Source organism: Psammomys obesus, unplaced genomic scaffold, assembly GCF_907164565.1.
Source record: "Psammomys obesus unplaced genomic scaffold, mPsaObe1.curated_primary_1811, whole genome shotgun sequence".
Lineage (NCBI taxonomy): Eukaryota > Metazoa > Chordata > Mammalia > Rodentia > Muridae > Psammomys > Psammomys obesus.
This window is the reverse complement of record NW_026596125.1, coordinates 8,372,846-8,394,288: the sequence shown is the minus strand read 5'-3', so window position 1 is coordinate 8,394,288 and position 21,443 is coordinate 8,372,846. Positions and strand designations below refer to the sequence as shown.

The window sequence follows — 21,443 nt, the reverse complement described above, 5'->3', positions numbered from 1 at the left end:
GCTGCCTAAGGCCGAATCTCACAGACTGCATTTGTCTAACCAAAGGGACATCCCAAACACAAAGAAAACAGAATAAAGACCCTGGTGGCAAGAAGTGTCACGGTGTATGCATGGACAGTAAAGGGTGCATGCTTACAGGAGGGTTAGCTAAAGCAAAGGAGGTCTGTGGAGGTAACGGTGAGTCAGGGATTCCTGTGAGGGCCTTGACTGTGGAGCTTCTTGCAGATAATGCTAAGGAATTGGATTTCGCCCTGCAGGTGATTAACAGCCACTGAAGCTCCAGACATTGATTTTTAGTCTAAATAAAGGACTTTGGAAGGAGTTTGTAAAGGCACTAGGGGTTTGAGGCGCTGATCTGAGAGCAAAGAAACCAGTTAGTAAACTACAGCAACATTTCAGAAACACAAGATAAGGATTAATAAATGGTTTTAAATAGCCAAGTAATTATAACGCGCCCCCTTTTTTCCTCATAAATCATCCTCCAGCAGCAAGCCAAACAAGAAAGAGCAAAGCAAACTCCAGACTTAATGAAAATTTAACCATGAAATACAATATATGTGGGAAAGATGCCACATATATTGTGTTCCAGGAGGTTCTGCCTTATGAGAAAAATTACTTAGAGGAAAAAAAATTGTTGAGTCACACAGAGCTGAGAATGAAGTAATATCCCTGATAAACAAAAACAGAATCCTGATCTTTCATAAGATAAACCTCCTGGATTTTAGATATGTTATTGGTGACCTGAAGGACTTAGGTCATTAAAAATAAGTAATAATTAAAAATATAAAGATACAGGGCTAGAGAGATCGAGAGAGCCTAGTCAAGAGCACTGGCTGCTCTTCTAGAGGACCAGGGTTTGAGTCCCAGCATCCACACAGCCATGGTGGCTTGCAATCATCTTTAATTCTGGTTCTAGGGGATCTTAAACATTTTTCTGGCCTCCGCGGGAACCAGACATACAAGTGGTACACAGATATACATGAAGACAAAAAATGTCCCTCTTCTCACACACGCACTCTCACATACATATGAAAATGGTATAAAAATGATGAACTAGTACTACCAGTACTAGAGAAGAGACAGGAAAAAGGAATATCAGGAATATTGAAAAATGATTATTTCATGAAGCAAATGAATTGTAGCCACACTTCTATAATTCAAAATCACCTGTATGAGATCTAAAAAGAGGAAAATGGGAGATTAAAGGTTGAAAAGAGGACTGGCTGCTCTCCCACAGCACCTGAGTTTGAGTCCTAGTGTGTACATGGTGGCTCAGAAACACATGTAGCTCCAGTTCTAGGAGACTCAATACTCTCCACAGGCACCAGGCTCCCTGGCACTCAAGCAGTGCATATCCATAGATGAAGTCAAATTCCGTGTGTGTGTGTGTGTGTGTACTCAGCAAAGCATTTTTCTTGTGAGCAGAGGACATGAATTTGATCCCTCAGAATAAAATAAAAAAATCCCACGGGATTAGTGACTAGATGACCTTGTAGTATCAGGCCAGTCAGAGATACTGGCTCAAAAACTAAGATGGATGAAAGCCAAGGCAGATCTCCAAATACGTGTGCACACACCTGTATTTCATAAAAATGTGCCCCTGCAGACATATATGCATGAGTGTGCACATGCGTACATGCCCACACACCGACCTACATAATTAATCACTTTACTGAGAAAAGAAGTGAGAAAAAGGCAAGGGAAGACAGGAGGAGGATGAGGAAGAGGGGAGCTGTTTCTGTTGCTGGAAGAGGGGAGGGTGGGGAGGAGAATGATGAGGAAGAAAAGGTAAAAGGAAGCTCAGAAAGGAAGCTAAACTAGGAAAATGAGACAGAACAGCCCTGTAAACGATGAAATACTGATTCAATCATGGTGTGCACAACTGTTTTTATCTCATTTTGTTCAAATTGGGAGCAAGATGAAATGCTGTCATCCTTTTGTCAGTTTTGTGTCAGTTATTCTGGGTCCTACAGGAAGAGAGCCCAAACCATGAAACTGAAGTAAAACGTTTCTTTCAGGGTCTCTTAAGGGGGTTTTTGAGATGATAACAATGAAAGAAACACTGAATCATTTGAATGAAAAAGACACATTCCCAGGGGTGAACCAGTAATGCTGACCCCCAAAGCATACCCAGATACATCGCTGGTCTACAAATATGTTGAAAAATGCCCAGGGGATAGCAATAATAAACAAAGCAATACCATTCTGGCTAAGTGAGAGTCAGGAAAAACAAAACAAGAAATCTCAAAGAAGAGGATTTCAGACTGCTCTGACCCAGCCCCAGTTATGCCACTTTCACAGGCAAAGAGGTCAGCCCAGGCATTGTGGATCCCAGAAAAGTAATATTCAAAGACACAGAGAAAGTTCAAGAGTATTTCTATACTCAAGAATTAACTATTCTCAAAAGCTTCATCCAAGGACAAACTTCAGACAACTGAAAACTGAATGGGGGAGCTTTCACAAAAGGCTGATGGGGACAGGTGAACATACACACCTATAAAACTAAGACAAAAACCAATGGAAGGAACAGTGGGGCAGGGCGCAGTGTGCATTGCTGAATGGCTCAGTTAGCAATTATCATTTGGAAAGAGAACAGGGTGGGAAGTCACCACACACCCCATTTCACACTTTATCTACAGTGCTTCACAAAATATTTATATCACCAAAGTCATGTGCTAAGGCAGTAAGACAAACACTAAAAAAAAATCCTGTAACCAATTTAAAGTGAGTGGCAGGAGAATTAATGAGCACAAGGAAAACACAGATACATGCAGCAGGTTCATCATCATTCACAAGAAGAAATCAATAGATATTGGCCAAAAATGGGTAGTCTGTAAATAGCTATATTCCTAAACTATGCAGTTAAAATTAAAATATTCAGCACTATGAAAGGAACAGATGGGAAAGGAAGGAAGGCAGACCATAATAATCAGAGTTTTAAGTCGTCCTAACACCCTGAGCACACATTGGCAGAAGTAAGGCTTGTGCACCATTTCTTCAGAGGCAGAACTCCTGTGGCAGGGAGGGGCTGATCCATTCCCACGGAAAACCACTTGACACATGGACTACTCTGCTTGGGGCTTGATTGTACATTACTGACACTCTTTCACATAATTTCAATTTTGATTAATTGATAGCTTCCAGTCATAGTATATTTAACCTGTGTTTATTTGGTGATTTAAAAACTCAGTATTTTTTCAAGCTTATAGCCCACTGCCTTATGGGTAAAAGTCAAGCAAGTAATAGAGCACCCTTGCACCTTTCTGATGTCATCTCTCAACTCTTAGTTGTCATCTTATTGCTGATTCTTTCTGATCTTTCTGATGTGAATATCGGTTTGTTCTGGAGAACACTGTTTGTATCTTTTCTCGTTTGATTTTTTTATGATTTCTCAATATTATCAACATGTAAGACACAACCTTCCAATTTTTATATTCCACTCCAACAGCCCCTCTGCCAGACTCTCTGACTTTGTACCCCACATCCCCACGCAGGGCTCAAGAAAGCCAGGCCTACCACACTTAGCTGTCTGCTTCCTACCACTCTGTCTCTGGTCAGGTCATCAAGTCTTCGGCAAAACAGCAATGGTAATATAGCCCAACACCCAGTGCCTGGTTTACTTTTGTCCATAGCATCCACCATAATGTGACCGATTTCATAGGGAAATAAGTTTATCATAGCAGAGGATAAAGGCACATCCGTCAGCACCACTGTTCTAGCATCACTGTGGTGCTTCACAGAGGCGACTGTCAACCAGTCCCAAGGCAGCGCATGGACTAGGTGCTACAATTAACTTATCTTCATAGAAATGTCAAATGAAGCCCAGTTTAAGGTCACACAGCATACCACAGCTGGAGAAACTCCCGTACTCCAAACTGATGCCCTGTTAGCCGCCACACCCCAAAGTGCATGTGTGTGTGCACGTGTGTGTGTGTGTTTGTGTGTGCCCGTGTGAGTGTGTTTGAGTGTGTGTGCGGGTGCACGCATGTGAATGTAAATGTCCCACTAGAATTAGCTCCACTAATTCAATACATGTTTGCATTCCTGGCCTTTGTCCCAAGAGCTAGAGGAGGAAGCACACATGTCCCTGACAATGAGTAAAGCCTTATTGAAAAACACAGCCTCACCTCCTTTAATCAAAGACTTAAGATGACTAATATAAAAGTTTCTGCTTATGGTATAAGAAAAAAGTTTGGATTTTTTTTTCAGTTACAGAATACATTATGAAACACATGGAGGATGGGGGATATCCTAAATATGAAATCATGTTTCCAGGAAATAGTTTAGCAATATTCACCATTATGCACAGTAATAGCATTAAGAAAAGGACACTTTGTTAAATTCATAAACATCTCATGCTCTCATGCTTACAATTTTTTTCGAAAAGATAAAGGGGAAAAAAAAGTCATTTTAAGTGGGGACCATGGCAACGGGAGATAAGTAAACATTCAAATCAAGGACACAGCTAACAGAGCTGGATTCCTTCAGCTTAGCAATAGAGAGCGCTATTCAAGTTTCTGTCCTGAGTGGGCTGGTACTGGGTATGTCAGCAGCTGGGTTGGGCACAATCTGATCTGTGTCTGTGATGCACAACATCCATCCTGGGTGGAGAGAGCTATTAACTACAGGCATCTGTAGCACATGATGGAGGTCACAGCCCACTGACCTAAAGGCATCAGGACGTGGAGACATTACACAAACACAGACTCCTCAGGCATTAAGTCCTAAGAGAAAAGCATCAGGTCAAGGGCAGCGCCTAGCATGCCATGTTCTGCAGGATATGTGTTCAGTCAACACCTGTGCATGAGACAATGAGAAGGCTGTTGACAGACCACAACTTAGAGAACCAATCCTGAGACTCTGACTTCATCTTCCAATTCTTTCCAGTTGATCTGGAGTGGCAGACTACTTCTCCTGGGTTTCTATGAACATAACAAATACTCACTGAACATTCTACTTGTGTTGAAAATTTGTCAGGCCAAAGGTGAGAGACAACCAAAAATATTGTTCTTACCCCTGGAGTGTAAAATTCTATTTGGAAAGGAGAAAAATCTGTTCACATTTGGCACAGGATGGCTCTAATAAGCCATGGGCTAGAAAAATATAACCCGGAGCTGTAAGGTGCAGTGAAGGGCAAGGTGCAGCCTCACAGAGGAGATGTGATTCATCTGGACTGAAAGGCTAAGGAGCAGACAGAGAAGTTCATCCAGGAGCAAATTCAGGCTAGTGTCAAAGTTCAAGTTCCTTTTGGGAAACTATTTGCCAAAGAGCTAAGAGTAAACAATGAATAAGTAGATTGGGAAACTAAAGGTTGCCGTTCAAATGTCAAGCTTGATAAAAAAAATCTATTATCTATCTATAATTCATCGATGTCATCTATCTCTATCATCTGTCTTCTATCTATATGCTGTCAATCTATCATCTATCTATCTGGCTGGCTGGCTCTATCATCTACCTATCATCGATTATCTACCTACTTATATCTCTTTCTTTTCCTTCAGAGTATTGATTTTTACTTTTCACACTTTTCCTTTATTTTGGATTTCCTTGAACGATGAAGTTGACATTGTAAACTCGACACACAAAGATTTCATTCAGTTTCCTCTAACAGTCGATTTCTTGCAGGAAAGGACTAGAGCTTTGGACATTCTAAGAAGTAATCAGAGCTGGAAGGGGAAGGGACAATTTAGTAAGTTTTAGCCTTTTCCAGAAAGCGAGTCCTGGTAATGCCTAATTCATTGCAGGATTTCACTTACAAGTTAGACAGGCCACTTTGGACAGAAATAGAACATGGCTTTGATAAATTACTTAAAGTCAAAGCCCATTAGACATTTGACTTTAAATAACCTCAAACCCCAGCCTAATCATTTCAAGACAGCTCTGTTATCCCGAAATGGCAATTCGACTGAAGAACTCCCAGGGTAAGTAAAATCCCCAGGACAGAACACTGACCCGTAAAACCTTCATAGTGCAGCAGAAGTCTGGAGTATCCCTAGGGCCTGGAGCCACAAAGCGAGTGAAGGACATTGCCGCTGCTCCATGTCTTCACATCCCCAGGAACGCCAATCCTTGTTTGCTGCAGGCGGCTGCTCCCTCTTGACTGTTGACTATGCTGACGACACTCACCTGAATGAAGATATATTCATCCTGGACAACCAGGGAGCTGATGTCAATGGAGCGGGCAAAGGGACCGCTCCTAGTTGTCTCCGCGCATTCCTGGATCCTGCAGGTGAGGTACTGGGCATCTGAAAGACAGGGAGAGAGCGGCAGGTAGTTGTAGGGTATATGTCCAGCCAAGACCCTTGCAACACACAAAGCTGCATATTACAGGGAATCACAAACTAATATTTTATTTTAAAGAACAGTGAGATTTTACTTTCTTGTACACAGAAATTGAAGTCAGTATCAACAAATCAGGTTAATACTTAGGTTAGTCAAAGGAGTGGAGAAAGAGTTAATCTCATTTGCTACTGGTAAAGGAATAAATCCACTTAGTGTTTGAAAGAACACATTTGAAGAAGCTATCAGAAATGTACATGCACATATTTTACACCAGTAATCTTAATTCAAGGAACGTTCCTACAGAAAGACTCATATATTTTCACAAAGAGGAAAGGCGGGAAGGTTCACTGTGACATTATTCACAGCAATGAAAAACTGAAAATAGGCTGACTGTCCATGAATTAAGAAACACATGAAACAGCTGAGATATACACATATGACATAGTCCTGTGCTGTTATTACAAGTTTTGGTAGACACACATGCTCAACAGACTGTCCATATTGCACTGTGCTTGAACATGTATTTCCCATTGTGTTCAAGTATGACTCAGTTTATGACTTAAAACTTTATTTTCTAGCCAGGAACATTGGAGCATGCCTATATTCCCAGCATTTAGGGAGGCAGAGGCAGAGGCAGACAGATCTCTGTAGGTTCAAGACTAGCCTGGTCTACAAAGTAAGTCCAGGATAGCCAAAGCTATGCAGAGAAACCCTGTCTCAAAAACCAAACAAAACAATTTTGTCTTTATATACATAGATTTGTGCTAAAACAACACAGAATAAAGTTTTAAAAGGCTCATGTAAAGATTAGATATGATACTTTGACATGGACTTAAGTTATTATATAATATTATGGTACTGCCTATGATTTTTTGCATAATACATATCTTTATTATGTTTTCAATGAAAGTACATTCACTTACTACCTACATAAATCTTGTATTATTGTTTTTTTTTAATCTACATTTATAGTCACAGTTGTAGCTGAACAAACACACACACACACACACAAATCTCTGGCTATTAAGAGTATCTCTTAGGATGACAGAGTCCCCTGGAAAACAGTGTTTTCAATTTCTTGCTCCTTCAGGAAAAACTACAAGTGTCTGTGAGAAATCACACTGTACATAAATAATTATTGTTCATTTTATGAAATTTAAAAATAAATGGAAAGAAAAAGAAAAAGTAGATTTCTTTAAAACTGTAAGTTGAGAAGCTTATTAGCTTATTTTTTCTTCATACTTAATTTTCATTTTAATTAATGTTAAAGTAACAAAGAAAGGGCTTTTGGGTTTTTTGTTTTGTTTTTGTTTGCTTGTTTTTAATCATCAACAAACCACAAGCATACTCTGGCCAAGTGGTTCAGTCCTATAATCTCAGATATTCAGGTGGTTGAAGCAGGAACATCGCAAGTTCAAGGTCTACCTAGCCCTTAATGAGACCTGTTCTCAAAATAATTGGCTGTTGCTCATTATAGGCAAGCCGGTGTGAGACCTTCTGGATTTCTAAATAACTCTGTCTCTTATTTTGAACAGAAAGTATTCTGATTTTTAAAGTTTTTTAATGTAAATGCCAAATGTAGTACTATTTGTTTAGTGTGGCTTAACAAACAAGTCCAAATGAGGCTCAAGAATGGCTTACACCCAGCCCATGCTCTCCATTTCTCTTGGTCCATCTCACAAGGGAGACAGATGTTTTTAACCCCAGGCCCACACCATGCCATAGGATCCATCTTCCCAGTGTTTCAGAGTATGCATTGGGTGTCTCCTCTCCTTTGTAATGAAGCCAAGAGCTCCCTGACTTTCCACTTCTGGCTGAGAGAAGAGGGGAAAAACCCCAGGCTGTGCCTTGGAGCACAGTGCCTGCCCACAAGGGACATGCTTGGATATGTTTGAGCTTACTAATTTGTTCCTTGAATAAAACACCAAAATGCAGCAAAAGGCTGCAGTAAACATATGGAAAGAAATCACAAACCCACATGACAACCTGTGTCCTTGTCAGCCAGCGCCTCGGAAAACTGTTCACACTGGTAATCAAAGGCGAACGTGGGAGGGACACTTGCTTATACTCATCCAAAAGCTCATTCTTTCCTGGCTATTTACTACGCTTTTTGCATTTGAACACTCTGAAAGAAGAATCAAGTCTTTTCAAGGCCATCCCAAGCAAAATCAACACCTACTCAAACCTTGGCCTGTTACAAGTGGGAGCTGGTGCCAAGCTCATCCTACTTCTTGGCTCTGGTTCTGCTTGCCACCTCGCAGCCTGGGATGACGGGTTCAGTTTAACAGGACACCACCACTGAAAGGCGTAGCTGAAATCCACTTAACGTTCAGGGACCTTGCAGCCTTGCGCCAGACTCACGTACTGGAAATCTCAGAGCGTTGATTTTCCAAAACTCAGAGATACAATAATGAGTCCCATCGTGCCCACTGCCTGCTGAGAATTCAGTGGGAGGGATGGTGAAATACGGGCAGGAGAACCTTTGGGTGGCAAGGGTGAGCAGGAAACACCATTTGTTTCAGGCTTCATATTCCTAATAGACCTCAAGTTGGAAGAATAGTGACAGTATCTCCAAATGAAGATAAATATGATCATATGTAAAAGTTCTGTGATGAAACCCAGAAGAATATTTATCTTAGACACTAAATTCCCCAATACAAGTTGCTAATAACCTGGCCTCTTTTGTTTGTTTGTTTTTATTAACACCAGATACCAGACACAGAAAGAGACTCAACCAATGAATCCCAGTGTGGCACTTGAGGGCAAGGCAGTTCAAATCCTGGGTGTGCCTTGTGCTAACTGTAACAACACATCTCATCTGGGAGGGGTAGACAAGGAAGATTGTCACCAGGATACACTAGATTATGTCTGAGAATGCTTGGCTTATTGTTGAGTGCATATTTAACTGTCTATAAGTGGTGTTTATACTGTGACTAAAAAGAAAAGGGGCTTTAGTTAAGAGCATCCCACGTTACTCAATTAGTAACGAATAATGCTCACTTCATTGTCAAGAATGAGAAGTTTGCGTTGATGGTGAAGTCATATCCTGACTTTATACTGCTGTGGACACCCCTTAAGTGCCAGGAATATGCACAAAAAGAAGAACATGCCTGAGAGAGAAAAAAAATGAGAAAAAAAAGGTGGGATGTGAGTTTTGAGGTTAGCTTGTGGATGAAAAACTATACTATGTAAACAGGAAATCCTAGGAAACAAACGAACAAACAAAAAAAACACTTCACCTGGACTTCATTGTAACCAGCACCTCTAACCCATACTGCCAAACTCCGCATGCTGGATGACTGCAGCTACGTCACCATTATTATTAAGACTGTATTTTCTGTTCTTTATTCAAAAGATCCCCAAGCAAGAGAAAAAGTAGGGAGGCTAAACTCTAGAGGACCTCATTTAGACACCCCTCTGAGAAACCCACCATTTCCAAATGGTGAACGCTTACGTCTAACATGTTTCCAAATGTGAAACCCCTTTGTCCTGCCTTTCTAAGACCTGGCGTGGTGACGGCTCCATTTACAAAAGTAAAGGTCACAGTCAAAGGCTATGTCCTCTGTGCCATGAATAGAGGGAAAAGGTATGTTCTTGGTACCTAAGGAGTACCTGGCCCCATTTCCAAGTAGCTCTACTGTAGCAGGATGCTCAGGGAAGTCCTCTCCTAGCCCAGGCTGAGAGAGCCTTCAAGCTCCTTCCCCACAGCACACTAGTTCTTGTGGTGGGAGGGGCCGTCTTAAGTGGGCTGCTTCATTTCTTTTGTGTTCGACCACAGTACACAGGAAGCTGCAGGTGTCAGACACTCGATGCTATTCTGGGAAACGGAAAATAGGAGTTCGTTTTCTCAAGCGATTCCCAGGCCAACGACAGAGACCACATATTCGCAAATGAAAGCGCCTTGGGATTTGCGCACAAGCATGCGGGAATTTGGACAGAGAGTCAGTCTAACACCCTCAAAGCCTCATTTCTTTCTGAAAGGGGTTGCATTTCTGCCAGGAGCTGTGCAGGGCTCAAGGAGGCAGCTTTCTTCTTGCCATGTTCAGCAAGGTGTGATTTCACATCTATACTGACAAATGCCACAGTACAGTCTAGTTTGAGCTTTACCAGTCTTTTCCAAAAGAGCTACTCCCTTCACCTGCGGAACTATAGCTTTAAGCATCTTCTCTCTTCAGCTGGCTTTATAAGAACCACAGTAAGTGGTACTTAAACAGAATTGAATTCTATTAAAAGACTGTACATTTTTGTTATGCTGAATTATATAGTGACTTGTGATCATGCCTTGCCTTTGAGATTACTAAATATTCAAACTTCATAGACACCAGGCCTCTTGCCACCTCAGAGAAAAGAACTTTCCATGATTCGCTCAACTTCCATCCCTCTGGGTAATATACATATTGTCCAAAGCTGAAAAGTGAATTAAAATTTTGAACAAAAAGCAAATTCAGCTCTTCGGGTCTGTTCTTGAGAAATACCCAGGAGCTGTTTATTTTAAATAACAATATTACTTTCACATGCAAACACATAAAAATAAGCAGATTCAAGGGGACTCAATAAACTTTTTTAGCTTCTCTAATCCTATTTGTCCTTGACTGGAAAGTGGGGCTAACCTATTTACAGGAAGTGCAAATCAAAGGATGTGACATTGATGGAAAGGCCTAATTTAACACTAGAGGCACAGTAAATAGTAACACCAAACAAAATCTTGTAGTTGTCATCCCTTCTACTGGGTTTAAGACTTTGAAGCTTTAGTGAAACTTCTGATATCGGAAAATTCCAGCAATCTCTGCCTTCTTATGGCACAGAAGACCATCTGTCAAAGTTACAGGCATTCAAACATCATGGTAACATTTACTAACTTCAGTGAGAGCTACTTCTAATCCACATGGAATAATCTATCACAATATGATGATAATATGACGGTGGAGGTGGTGGTGCTGCTGATGGCACTGACGATGGTCCTCATGGTGATGGTGGTGATCATAGTGATTAAAATGACAAGAAAAGTGCCCATTCTCAGTTGACAAATACTTTCATACCATGCACACTAGCTTATTAGATCTTGCAATAATAAAGAACTCCATACATCATACATCATGGTCGCCATCCCCAGGTTATAAATGTCTTCATTAAGTTGCCAGCTGCTTGAGAGATTTCCCTACACTCCACAGCTGAGAATTTAGGCTAATGACAGAGCTGGTGTCTGAGCCTGAGGAATTTTGATAAGAATTTGTCATCCTAAATGTTATACATTCAGAATACAGAAAGAAAAAAAGAGCCTGAATTCCAGCTCACACCTAAGCCTGTTATCATATTTTGACAACTTAAAAAAAAATTATTCAATTTGAGCAGACAATTCCTGACTGCTCCTACTTCTTAAAAAAATTACGAAGTATTTTGAAACAAACACCACCAACAACAACAAAAATGTGCAGTCACTATACAAAGCGGAGTTTCACTGTATCTGCTCTAATTATAGAAAAGGCCCTGTGTCTGCAGACCCACTGACTAAGCTCCTTCTTGCTTTCCTCTTGGCCTCTTGAGTAACTACAGAGTGATGGACCTATAGGCTGAAGCATTTTAAGAGTCAATGATCCATATTCCTATAATTTAGAGTTTAGTCTGATGGACCGACAATACGACATTAGATTATCAGCCCATTCGATTACTTATGTCTTATGGGATGCTATTAAGAGGTACTGAGCTAATAATTCCTGTCTTTGCTTCTATCCTATGTCTCCTTCCAAACACAAGTCAAAGAGTTCCTTTTCTTCCTATGTCTGACTGCTATAAAAATGAAACTGATACTCTTTGGCGTCTTTTAGATAGGCCTATTTTGTGGGGTAGACTAACTGCCTACCCCAGTGTTCCCACTTGACTGGAAGAAGCCAGGTAGGTCAGCACTCTGGTTCTATAACATCAGCTAGGGTAACCTCTTCAGATGGGGGAATGTTAGCATGGCAATAAAAATCCATCAAGGCACACTTCTTTCTGCTCAAGACAATGGAATCTCTGGTCTGGGTGAGACCTAATATTCCAGTTGAGCCAGGTCAATCACCTGGATCAGGAACCACACTTAGGAAGGTGGGTTCTCCTTAAGCCATGCTAAAGGGATAGGGAGACTCATTTTGTGTTTAATGGGAGATTGTGCTTTTGCTTTCTAGAATCCCTGACCCCTAGTGTAGAGTCCATGAGCCACTGTGAGGTCCCCTAGTGTAATCCCTATGTGCTGCCATGAGGTCTGGCTAGGTCTGCCCACCTTCCTGACATAGAAAGTCACAAGTTTCCCTTTTTCCTGTCTCTATTTATTTAGACACTGGCAAGAATCTAATTATAGTGTTTGGGTACACACACACACACACACACACACACACACACACACACACACACATTGGGCTTCCTTATTTTTTCTCTAAAGTCTCTCTCCTCACCATGTGGCTGCCTGGAGCCCATGCCTGCTTAAACAGCATGGCATTTGTTCTCTTCCATTTCTCCTCCTCCAGGCAGCTGCTGGGCTCTATAGCTTGCCTGCCCCAGGAGTTCTACTTTTAAACTCTAAAATTGTCCTTGAGCTTAAAAATAAAGTGCTGTTGGGCTTCACAATGACTTTAACAGTTATTGGATAATGAAGTTCAACAACAGCATGAGAACATGAGATGGTGAAATGTGAAGTACAAGGTTCAATTTTAGAAATTTCAGGAATGTTAAAAAAGTTAAAATGTTTGACAATGTCCAGTTTGACTTACCAGAGTGTCCCTACAACACCCCCTTCTGGCTTGTATTTGGTAATTACCAGTGAAGAAGAGCCCAGTGTGATGTGAAGCCATCTGTGTCATCACTGGGTTTGTTATTTGGTTGTTTGCTGCATTGAACTCTACCTTACTGTCAGTTTTGCTCAACAATAAGATCTTTGTTAATAAATTGATTTAAACTATATAAAGCAATAGATGAGGTATCACAGAAAGGCTAAGAACTCTATCCAAGGTCAACTAATTTCTAAATGAGGCAGAAAGCACGTTCAGTTTTTCTTAATATATTCTGGAGAAACAGCAGGTCAAAGCAGGACATGCTTACATGTTCTGTACTTTGCATGGCTTCTGCGACATTCTGCTGCTATTTGGTCAAACCAGAGCCCTCTGAGGTGAACCAGAAGCAGAAGATTCTGGTTCAGAGAACACTGCCACACAGGGAAGTTTAGGAGTCGTTTCCCCTGTTCTCACAGAAAGAAAGTAATAGAACCCTGGATTCAACTCAAAGGCAGGACTATATTCTCTTGTATTTCTATTATATTGTTTGTACCTGTTTCCAACATAAAATATTTTATATATTAGAATAACATTTTATAATATATAAATATTTTCATGTAAGTGTGAATAATCTAAAATAATATTACCTAAGTTGACTTTATTTTTCCTTCGAAAATATAACCCTAAAAATATGTTAAATTCTGGGAAGTTAAGTATTATAATTTTTATAAAGGCTTTTTCAGATTAATTTATTTTATTTTATGTGTATTTATATATGTGCACCCATATGTGTGGGATGCTATAGATGCAAAAAGAGAACATTTGATCCCCAGGAACTGGAGGTTCAGACAGTTGTAAGCTATGATATGGGTGTTGGGAATCAAACACTGGTCTTCTGAAAGAGCAGCCAGTGCTCAAAACCACTCAACCATCTCGCGGGCCACAAAGTTACAATTTTTATAATAATTGGCTTGACATAAATTTAGTATGAGATACATGCAGCCATACAAGTTACACAGGAAGTCATGGTTTGTCTGTCTTGATCTTTTTCAGCTCTTGTTTATATGACTACTGCCCCTGTGACTGCATGAAACAGCCTTGTCACTGTTACAAATAGAAGACAGCATCTCACAGCACTCTTTCCTTCCTTAAACTCCTACATTTTTTTCTGCCTCCTTTTCCACAGTGCACTTGGGGAGTTCACAAGGCTCCACTCTTTATTGAGGAGTTACTGGCAGTTGATAAATGGTTTGGGAAGGGAATCATTCTCTTCAAGGGCATGGTCACTGGCAGATCACCCATGGTCCAGTAGATAGCCACACACACACGGATGCATGAACAGCATTAAATTGATGTGGTGGGTTTTAAAAATAATTGAGAAAAGGACATAAAGTTGGGATGGGGATTTGTTGAGAGGGATCCTGAAGCTGCTCAAGACGAAATGGGGAGGTAGATATGATTTACATTGTATACTCATATGAAATTCTGAACAAATAAATTAAGAAAAAAAAACAAAGGTTTTTATACTTGAACTCTTGGCCTTCTATTGCTCGAACAGACCATCTTGTCTGCATGGATAACATAAGACTTGCCACTGTATCTCCAAGGTCAAGAACAAAGCCTGGAACATAGTAGGTCATCAGTAAATTTCTGTCCAATAGAGGAACAACATTCCTGCAAATTTCTGTTGCTTTTTCTGGAAAGCCCACCCATATTAAAGGATTATTTGTTAAAGCAAGTTGTCCCTGTGTTTTAACATGTGACCATAAAAATGCCCCATGAGCTATGGAGGCCAGTGTTCAGATTACATCAAAGATGCTAAGGAAATTACTAACAGGGGCAGCAAAACACATCAAACTAACTCACATCCCCAGAAAATTCATTCCTGAGGGCTTATTTCAATAAAAGTCTCCCTTGGGATTGGAAGACTCTCCCTCTACTCTGGGAAATAAGGATGGATATGGCAGTAATGGAGCTTGAGGCTTTTCATCTTCCCAAGCCATTAAAATGCAAATCAGGGTTAGAGAAAGACCTCAGGCAGATCTCTGGGCATAGTCTGACTGGCAGCAGCACTCACATCCATCTGTTGTCCTCACTTCCATGTGCACCAAGTCTGCCTCCTTATCCAATCCCGACACTGACCTGGGGAAGAAAGGGAAAAGAGGGTTGAGTGAGGACAGGTATGGTAGACAGCAGAACAACATACACTCGGGCTGTTATTCACAATCTATGCTCTTAAACAGGCTGATCTGGCATGCTGGGGGCTCATAGAGTACAGCCACTGGCAGCCCCAGAAGTAAGAGCCGATGCCTCTTGGCTGCCAGCACTCAAAATACGGTGGCTGGGACAAAATTCTCCTGGTTACCATGTTCACAGAAACCTGAGATGCTCTTGCCAGGAGCTCGAACCAGGTAAGCTATTAGTCTGTACAGACACCTTTTACAAATTCTTCTCAGGGACTCCTGAGCTACTTTCTCCTACCCTAGCCATCCAGGCCAGTGTGGGACACAGAAATCCAGCTGCAAGTGCCAAGACATACACAAAACAGTGTGCACTGAAGGGCACAGGATCAAGGTCTCCAGTAGACCATCACTCACACCAGGATTTGTAGGATGCCACCATCACAGATGGCACTTCTAGGAACAGGCCCACTGATGTTGCCAGTGGCTGCATTCTGTCATAGCCCAGTGACCCCAAGTTTAAACCATCTTGACACCAGCCTTCTAATTTTGCAGGCTTTAGCATGTAAGAAAAGCGAGTTGGGAAGAGAATTGACTAACGGACAGATTCGGTAGCTGATACTGAGATAGTCAGAGAAGTAGAAAACATAGTAAACAGACCTAAAACTCAAAACTCAGTCTGCATGCCACAAGTCCTTGTGTTTTCCAATCGCTCTGGCACATTACTATCATATAGACAAATTAGATGCCTGACAGTATATGAATGGCTAAAGACATAGTGAGAAAAAAATCAGGGGACTTTGTCAGTGTTCCTAGTTTATGACACCAGGGTTGCAAATGATATAAAGGAGACGAAGTTAAACTGTTTCTGTTGAGTAAAATAAAACAATCATGTCTTAGAAGACCACCCATCCCTTAGCTAAAGCATTAATTTCTGTAAGATACTTCTCCTCCAAGAGCTAAAACAACAGAGGCATTACTTTAATGGGCTGTTATCCCCAATGACGGTTGATATGTTATTTGTTGTTTTATTTATCTCATTTGACCCTAACAGAAAACCTCAAACATAAGTACATCAGGCATCATTATGCATTACTTGACTGGAGGAGAAACAGAGGCATGGAAAACTTACTCATCTCAGATCACATAGAACCCGGTCAGAAACTAAAAGATGGCCAGAGTTTTCCTTATGGGGCACTTCCCACCCCACGGCCAGCTTGCCTCTTCCCTCTCTATTCCTATGCCCCTTCACCTCCTGGCAAGTCCTCATACCTTCCAAGTTCATACAGCCTCATCTCCACTGCAACCTTTCCTTCTGTGTTCTAGCAGCTCCCTGGCCTCAGTGGTTCAACAAAGTGGCAGCATAAGAGCACCTCAGTAGAGCTCACGAACTAAGAGGTATCTTAGGCTTCCTGCCTAGATCTGTGAAGCCCAACTCAATGAGGGTGGACCACAACATCTGTGGTTTTATAAAGCATCCAAAGGACTTCCACATGTAACCACTCTGGAAAACCCCACATCCCTAAATGAGGTTCTTTGCCCCAACCTTAGCTGTAACCCACAGGTCCAAATCCAGCACAAAATGCCAGTGCCCGCTTTCACCATAACGTCAGCATTAGTCTCAAGGTTCCCAACTTAGCACAGTCAGCACCTACTGAGTAGTTCTCTGTTGTGGGGTCCATGTTGTGTGCTGCAGACTGTTTATAGCATTTCTAGCGTCTAGATATAGCAGCATCTTTGCAGTTATGGCCACTAAAAAGTGATTCTAGATTTGGTGACCCATCTGGTGGGAGCAGAATCACTCCCCATAGAAAGCCACTGCCTTTGCTTGACACACTTAATTGTTGCCTGGATTTTGTGCCACGCTGACTCAGAAGGCAACAAAGATAAGTCCTTGTATCTGCATTTCTAGCGCGAAGAGTAACACTGTTGTGCAGCCTGTAGACAACTGTTATTCTGGAACACTCCATCTCATGGAAAAATTAACTTATACTAAACAGAGACAATCAGGTCCCTCGCCTTAAAGTCCCAAGTCCCACTTCTGGAAACTCAGTGTAAACAACATGCCAACAAAACAAGCCAAAACAAAAGACAAACAACAAACCAACAAACAAAAACCCCACATGTCTGATGAGGGATGTTGGGGTGGGGAAGGTGGGAGAGCAAGGGATGCTCGAGTCAAAATGCATGGGAAGATGAACAAGATGATGAAGACAAATGGTAATGTGTATAGAGAAGGTCTATACCAGGCGTTGTGCTTGGTAGTCATAAGCATAATCTTAATTAATCGTTGAAATGAGTTTTTAAAGAAAGTACCATTCATCTAACTTTCCTCCGTGGTAAAAAGGATAATAAGAGATTAAGTGACATGCCTGAAGCCACTGGATGATAACAATTCACAGATACTGAAAGCACACATGTGGTGGGCACTATCTCACACAGAAATTCTGGTCTCATTTAATCCTTATGCCAACTCTATCTGTTGGGAATAAATCTGTTCCTCTTTTTAAAGAAGGCACAATCAGGTATTGAGAGCTTAAGCAACATGCCTCCAGTTATTCAGCTAGGAAGCAGCAAGAGTAGGGCTTAGGCCAGGCAGATGGCTTTGAGCCAGGGCTTAACTTCTCCCATAATTTGCTGCACCTATCCTAAGGGAAAATAGGATTTGAGCTCAGACACTTCTCCTAAAGTCAAGGTTCTATCCAACATGTCCCTGCTCCAAATATGTAAATTCTACAGAAAGTACCACTGTAAGGATATTCTGTACATGTCTCTTTTTTCACTGAACAATTTGTTTCTAGACTACTCAGACTAGGTGTCACTCATATTGGTGATATTCCATAAGAAAGGAGTGATATAATAAAAAAGAGCAAGTAAGCCAATGCAAATGATAGAGGAATACTGAGTAGAGATTTTTGAGTGAAAGGTAAAGAGTTGTTGGAAAGCATAGTTGTAAATTGTCTTGACTCTTTGATGTCTGGGAGGATAGGGAGGTCTTCCATGGGTGAGAGGAGCTTCAGGGATGCTGTAAGATGGATGAAGAAGCATGCCCACTCAGATATGCCAACCAGGTGAATAAGTGACCCTAGGGTTTCCTCCACCTCCAGCACATAAATTCCTTCACCTTCTGGGACTAACTTTAGGATGTGGATGCCACCAGGCCCAGGCCAATATCCTGAATAGAACAGACCACAGGAAAATTAACAGTCTGTCTTTGTCAGCTTTTGTCACATGACAACAGCTTAAAGGAAGATGTAATCTGTTGTTAGCTGCTCCATTGCTATAAGCCTACATGACAGCATCAGGGTGGAAGGAACACAGCAGAGAAGTTCTTAGTTCATATAGCTGGGAAGCAGAGACAGAGAGAAAGCTTCTGAAGACAAGAAACAAGCCCAAGGCTTGTTCCAGGTGAACTTTTGCCCACTAGGATCCACATCCTAATAGTCCATCCAGCTATCAATTTGTTAATCACCCATTAACTGCACATCTGCTGCCAACCAAGCCTTCATCACAGGAGAAGTGAAGTCCAAATGCAGAGTCCTTTACAAACTGATCCACATGAAACCATACTCTGAGTGTCTACAACAGGGCAAAGAGCTAAATAAGCATCTCACTGAAACTACATGGAAGAACGCTCTTGGCACATCTCTACAAAGCATAAGGTGGTAAAGTAAAACTGTGCCAGAACACATTCATATCATACTATACACAAGTCATCAATAATAACTGTACTTAACTATGCTATATTTCTGGTTTTAATTAAGATACTTTAAACAAAATTCCATGGAACAAAATAGAATTAGGATATTACATTCATATATAATCTGTTTTTAAAAACCCTTTATCAAGAGTTCATTCATTTGTCAACCATAAATTCTTCTGCTACAGGGCCCTCCTAGAATATAACATTTCCAACTAGATAAAAAAAAAAAAGTTTTTGAGCAGCCCTCATCAGTCTTCATCAAGAAGGACTGTTCCCTTTGTTGTGACCTCCCTAGAAGATTATGCATGTATGTGCTATGAAGTAAAAGGATTCCAACCCTTCATAGAGTTATGGAGAATACACTGGCTAAGCAGTAAACCCTTGAAGTTGGATGCTCCATGGGAAGTACTCTATGTTACTATTTCTATTTATGAGATGAGCAAGATAGGCTAACCTGACCTATGGCCTGCTCTCTTTTTCTCCTCTTTTCTCAGTCCTACATTTGTTGACTGCCTAATAATGACCGTCTCCTAGGCAGCAGACAGGAGAAGTCCCTTTATCAAAGGTGTTTGGTTGAGGCAGCTACTTCCTGTTTAGATTGCTCATCTGATCATAAATCTTTGGAAAATGACTTTTAATGAGAAATTTTATAATAAAATAATATTGTTCTCTTTGGGTTAAAAGATCATTTTGATAGGTTGAAATAATCTTTCTATCTCTATCAGACATGATCATTGACCTCAGAGTTTACTACTGAAAAATCTATGAATGTATTCACTCACAGTGTTTGTCATAGAGAAAATCATCAGTAAACATTTGTTGAATGACCAATTAAAACAGTTTAAGTCAGACAACCTTCATAAGACCTTGCCTTAAATGTTCTTTAGTTTCTAAACAAAATCATCATATGTCCAAAACTAGCTCTTGCTCTCCCATGCTCCAGGGATTTATCTGCCTTGTATCACTCACTTTACTCTAAGAAAGGGAAGATTAAAGCAAAACAAAAGCCTAGACAGAGCTATACAATGTGTGAAGCAGTTTCCTTTTTGAGGTATTTGTCATTAAGCTGACAACAACTGATGAGCCCAAGGACTGAAGATCATGTGAAGGAAAGGATGGTGATTATTCTCCCAAATTAGAAGTCTTTTCAAGTCATGAGAAAAGACCAAGGACACAGGAAGAAAAGAAACTGGAGAGCCACAGACAAACCTCCAGGGACGATACCGAACTCAGCCCTAGAGCCTACACTCAGACTGGCCTGAGAGAAGACAGGCAAGGAGACCATGCTCCTGCCAGCTTATTTTTAGCAACAACACCTTCTGTGGGAACAATCTTCATGTCCTCTCACATAAGTAGGGCAGATAGGAATATCTCAGGATCCATGACAGCTCACCTCCACAGGACAGATCCCGGGAGAGCTGGACACAGTCACCTTTGGAACATCTCTGTCTAATCCAGCCCCTTCATTGCACAATCACAAAGCAGCCTTTGCAAACATCCAGAGTCACAGTGAGTTTGTGTCAAGTGGCCCTAGAATCCAATTTGGAACTCCAGTCCCAGCCTCTTCATAGCAAACTTGGCCATCAGCAAGGAGTGGCAGGGCCAAGAGCCTAGGCTATTTTTCTGTCTGAGAGGGTATAAATTCCAGGGCATAAATTACCCTAGGAATAGTAAAACTGATCATTGGGAGAAAGAAACGAAACCAAAAATATTGGTAGAGAAGGTCAGACTACTCATGCTCCACTTACTGATCAGCTAGACAGTTAAATTACAAAATCTTCGATGAATAATATCTTAACTGATAAATTTTAATTGCATATGTGAATAAAGGTCAATATAGTGTTTTGGTATATGTGCAGAATGTACAATTATTTAAATTAAGTTAATTATCATAAGTGTAAGCTCATTCCGTTAGCCCCCCATTTTTGCTTTGTGATCAAGCATTTGAAACTATTTCTTATTTTGTAATGTATATTACTAGAGAGTTGTTACCTCTCAGGCCTGAATTCATCTCTCAAATACACACCACAGATTCCTCCACCAGGCTCTGTACGTGGAATATAAATTGTACTATACACTCCATAGTTGCTTTTATGTTTAGCTCAATGCCTACCTCTCATGGAAGTTCTTTGAAATGACCTTTTATTAGAATTTCTTGGGGGAACTGTGTAAAAAAAAAGTTAAACACAAAAGCACTGGCCCTACCTTGGGGATTCTGGTTTAGTTAAACTGTTACAATAGACTTCCGTTACTGATTCTCATGCAACTGTAGCAATAGAATGCACAGTGTTCTGAGCATTAAAACAGGGAAGCCTAGATATATCCTTAGCATTTATCACCCAACAGGTCGAGATAGGGCCCCAAAAATTTCATTCTTAGGAAGTCCATAGATAATGTAATGATGAGAGCGAGGACTCACATTTTTAGGAGCACTGAACTCAGATGATACAAGAGCTGGAGACTGAGGTGTTCAAAGACGAGAATCCCCCCCGTTTGTATAGACCTCTCCCTTGCATGTATCAGTGATGCAGA

General features: G+C 40.9%; 1 protein-coding gene across 1 annotated transcript in view; it reads right to left on the bottom strand.

Moving 5' to 3' along the window:
- Sorcs3 (sortilin related VPS10 domain containing receptor 3) overlaps positions 1-21,443 on the bottom strand; it is a 621,887-nt gene that overhangs the window by 159,269 nt on the left and 441,175 nt on the right. Inside the window, exons 6-7 of the mRNA XM_055591687.1 lie at positions 15,106-15,170; positions 6,127-6,245 (exon numbers count right to left, since the gene is read on the bottom strand). Coding sequence (XP_055447662.1) covers positions 6,127-6,245; positions 15,106-15,170 — 184 coding nt within the window. The remainder of the gene's footprint in view (positions 1-6,126; positions 6,246-15,105; positions 15,171-21,443) is intronic.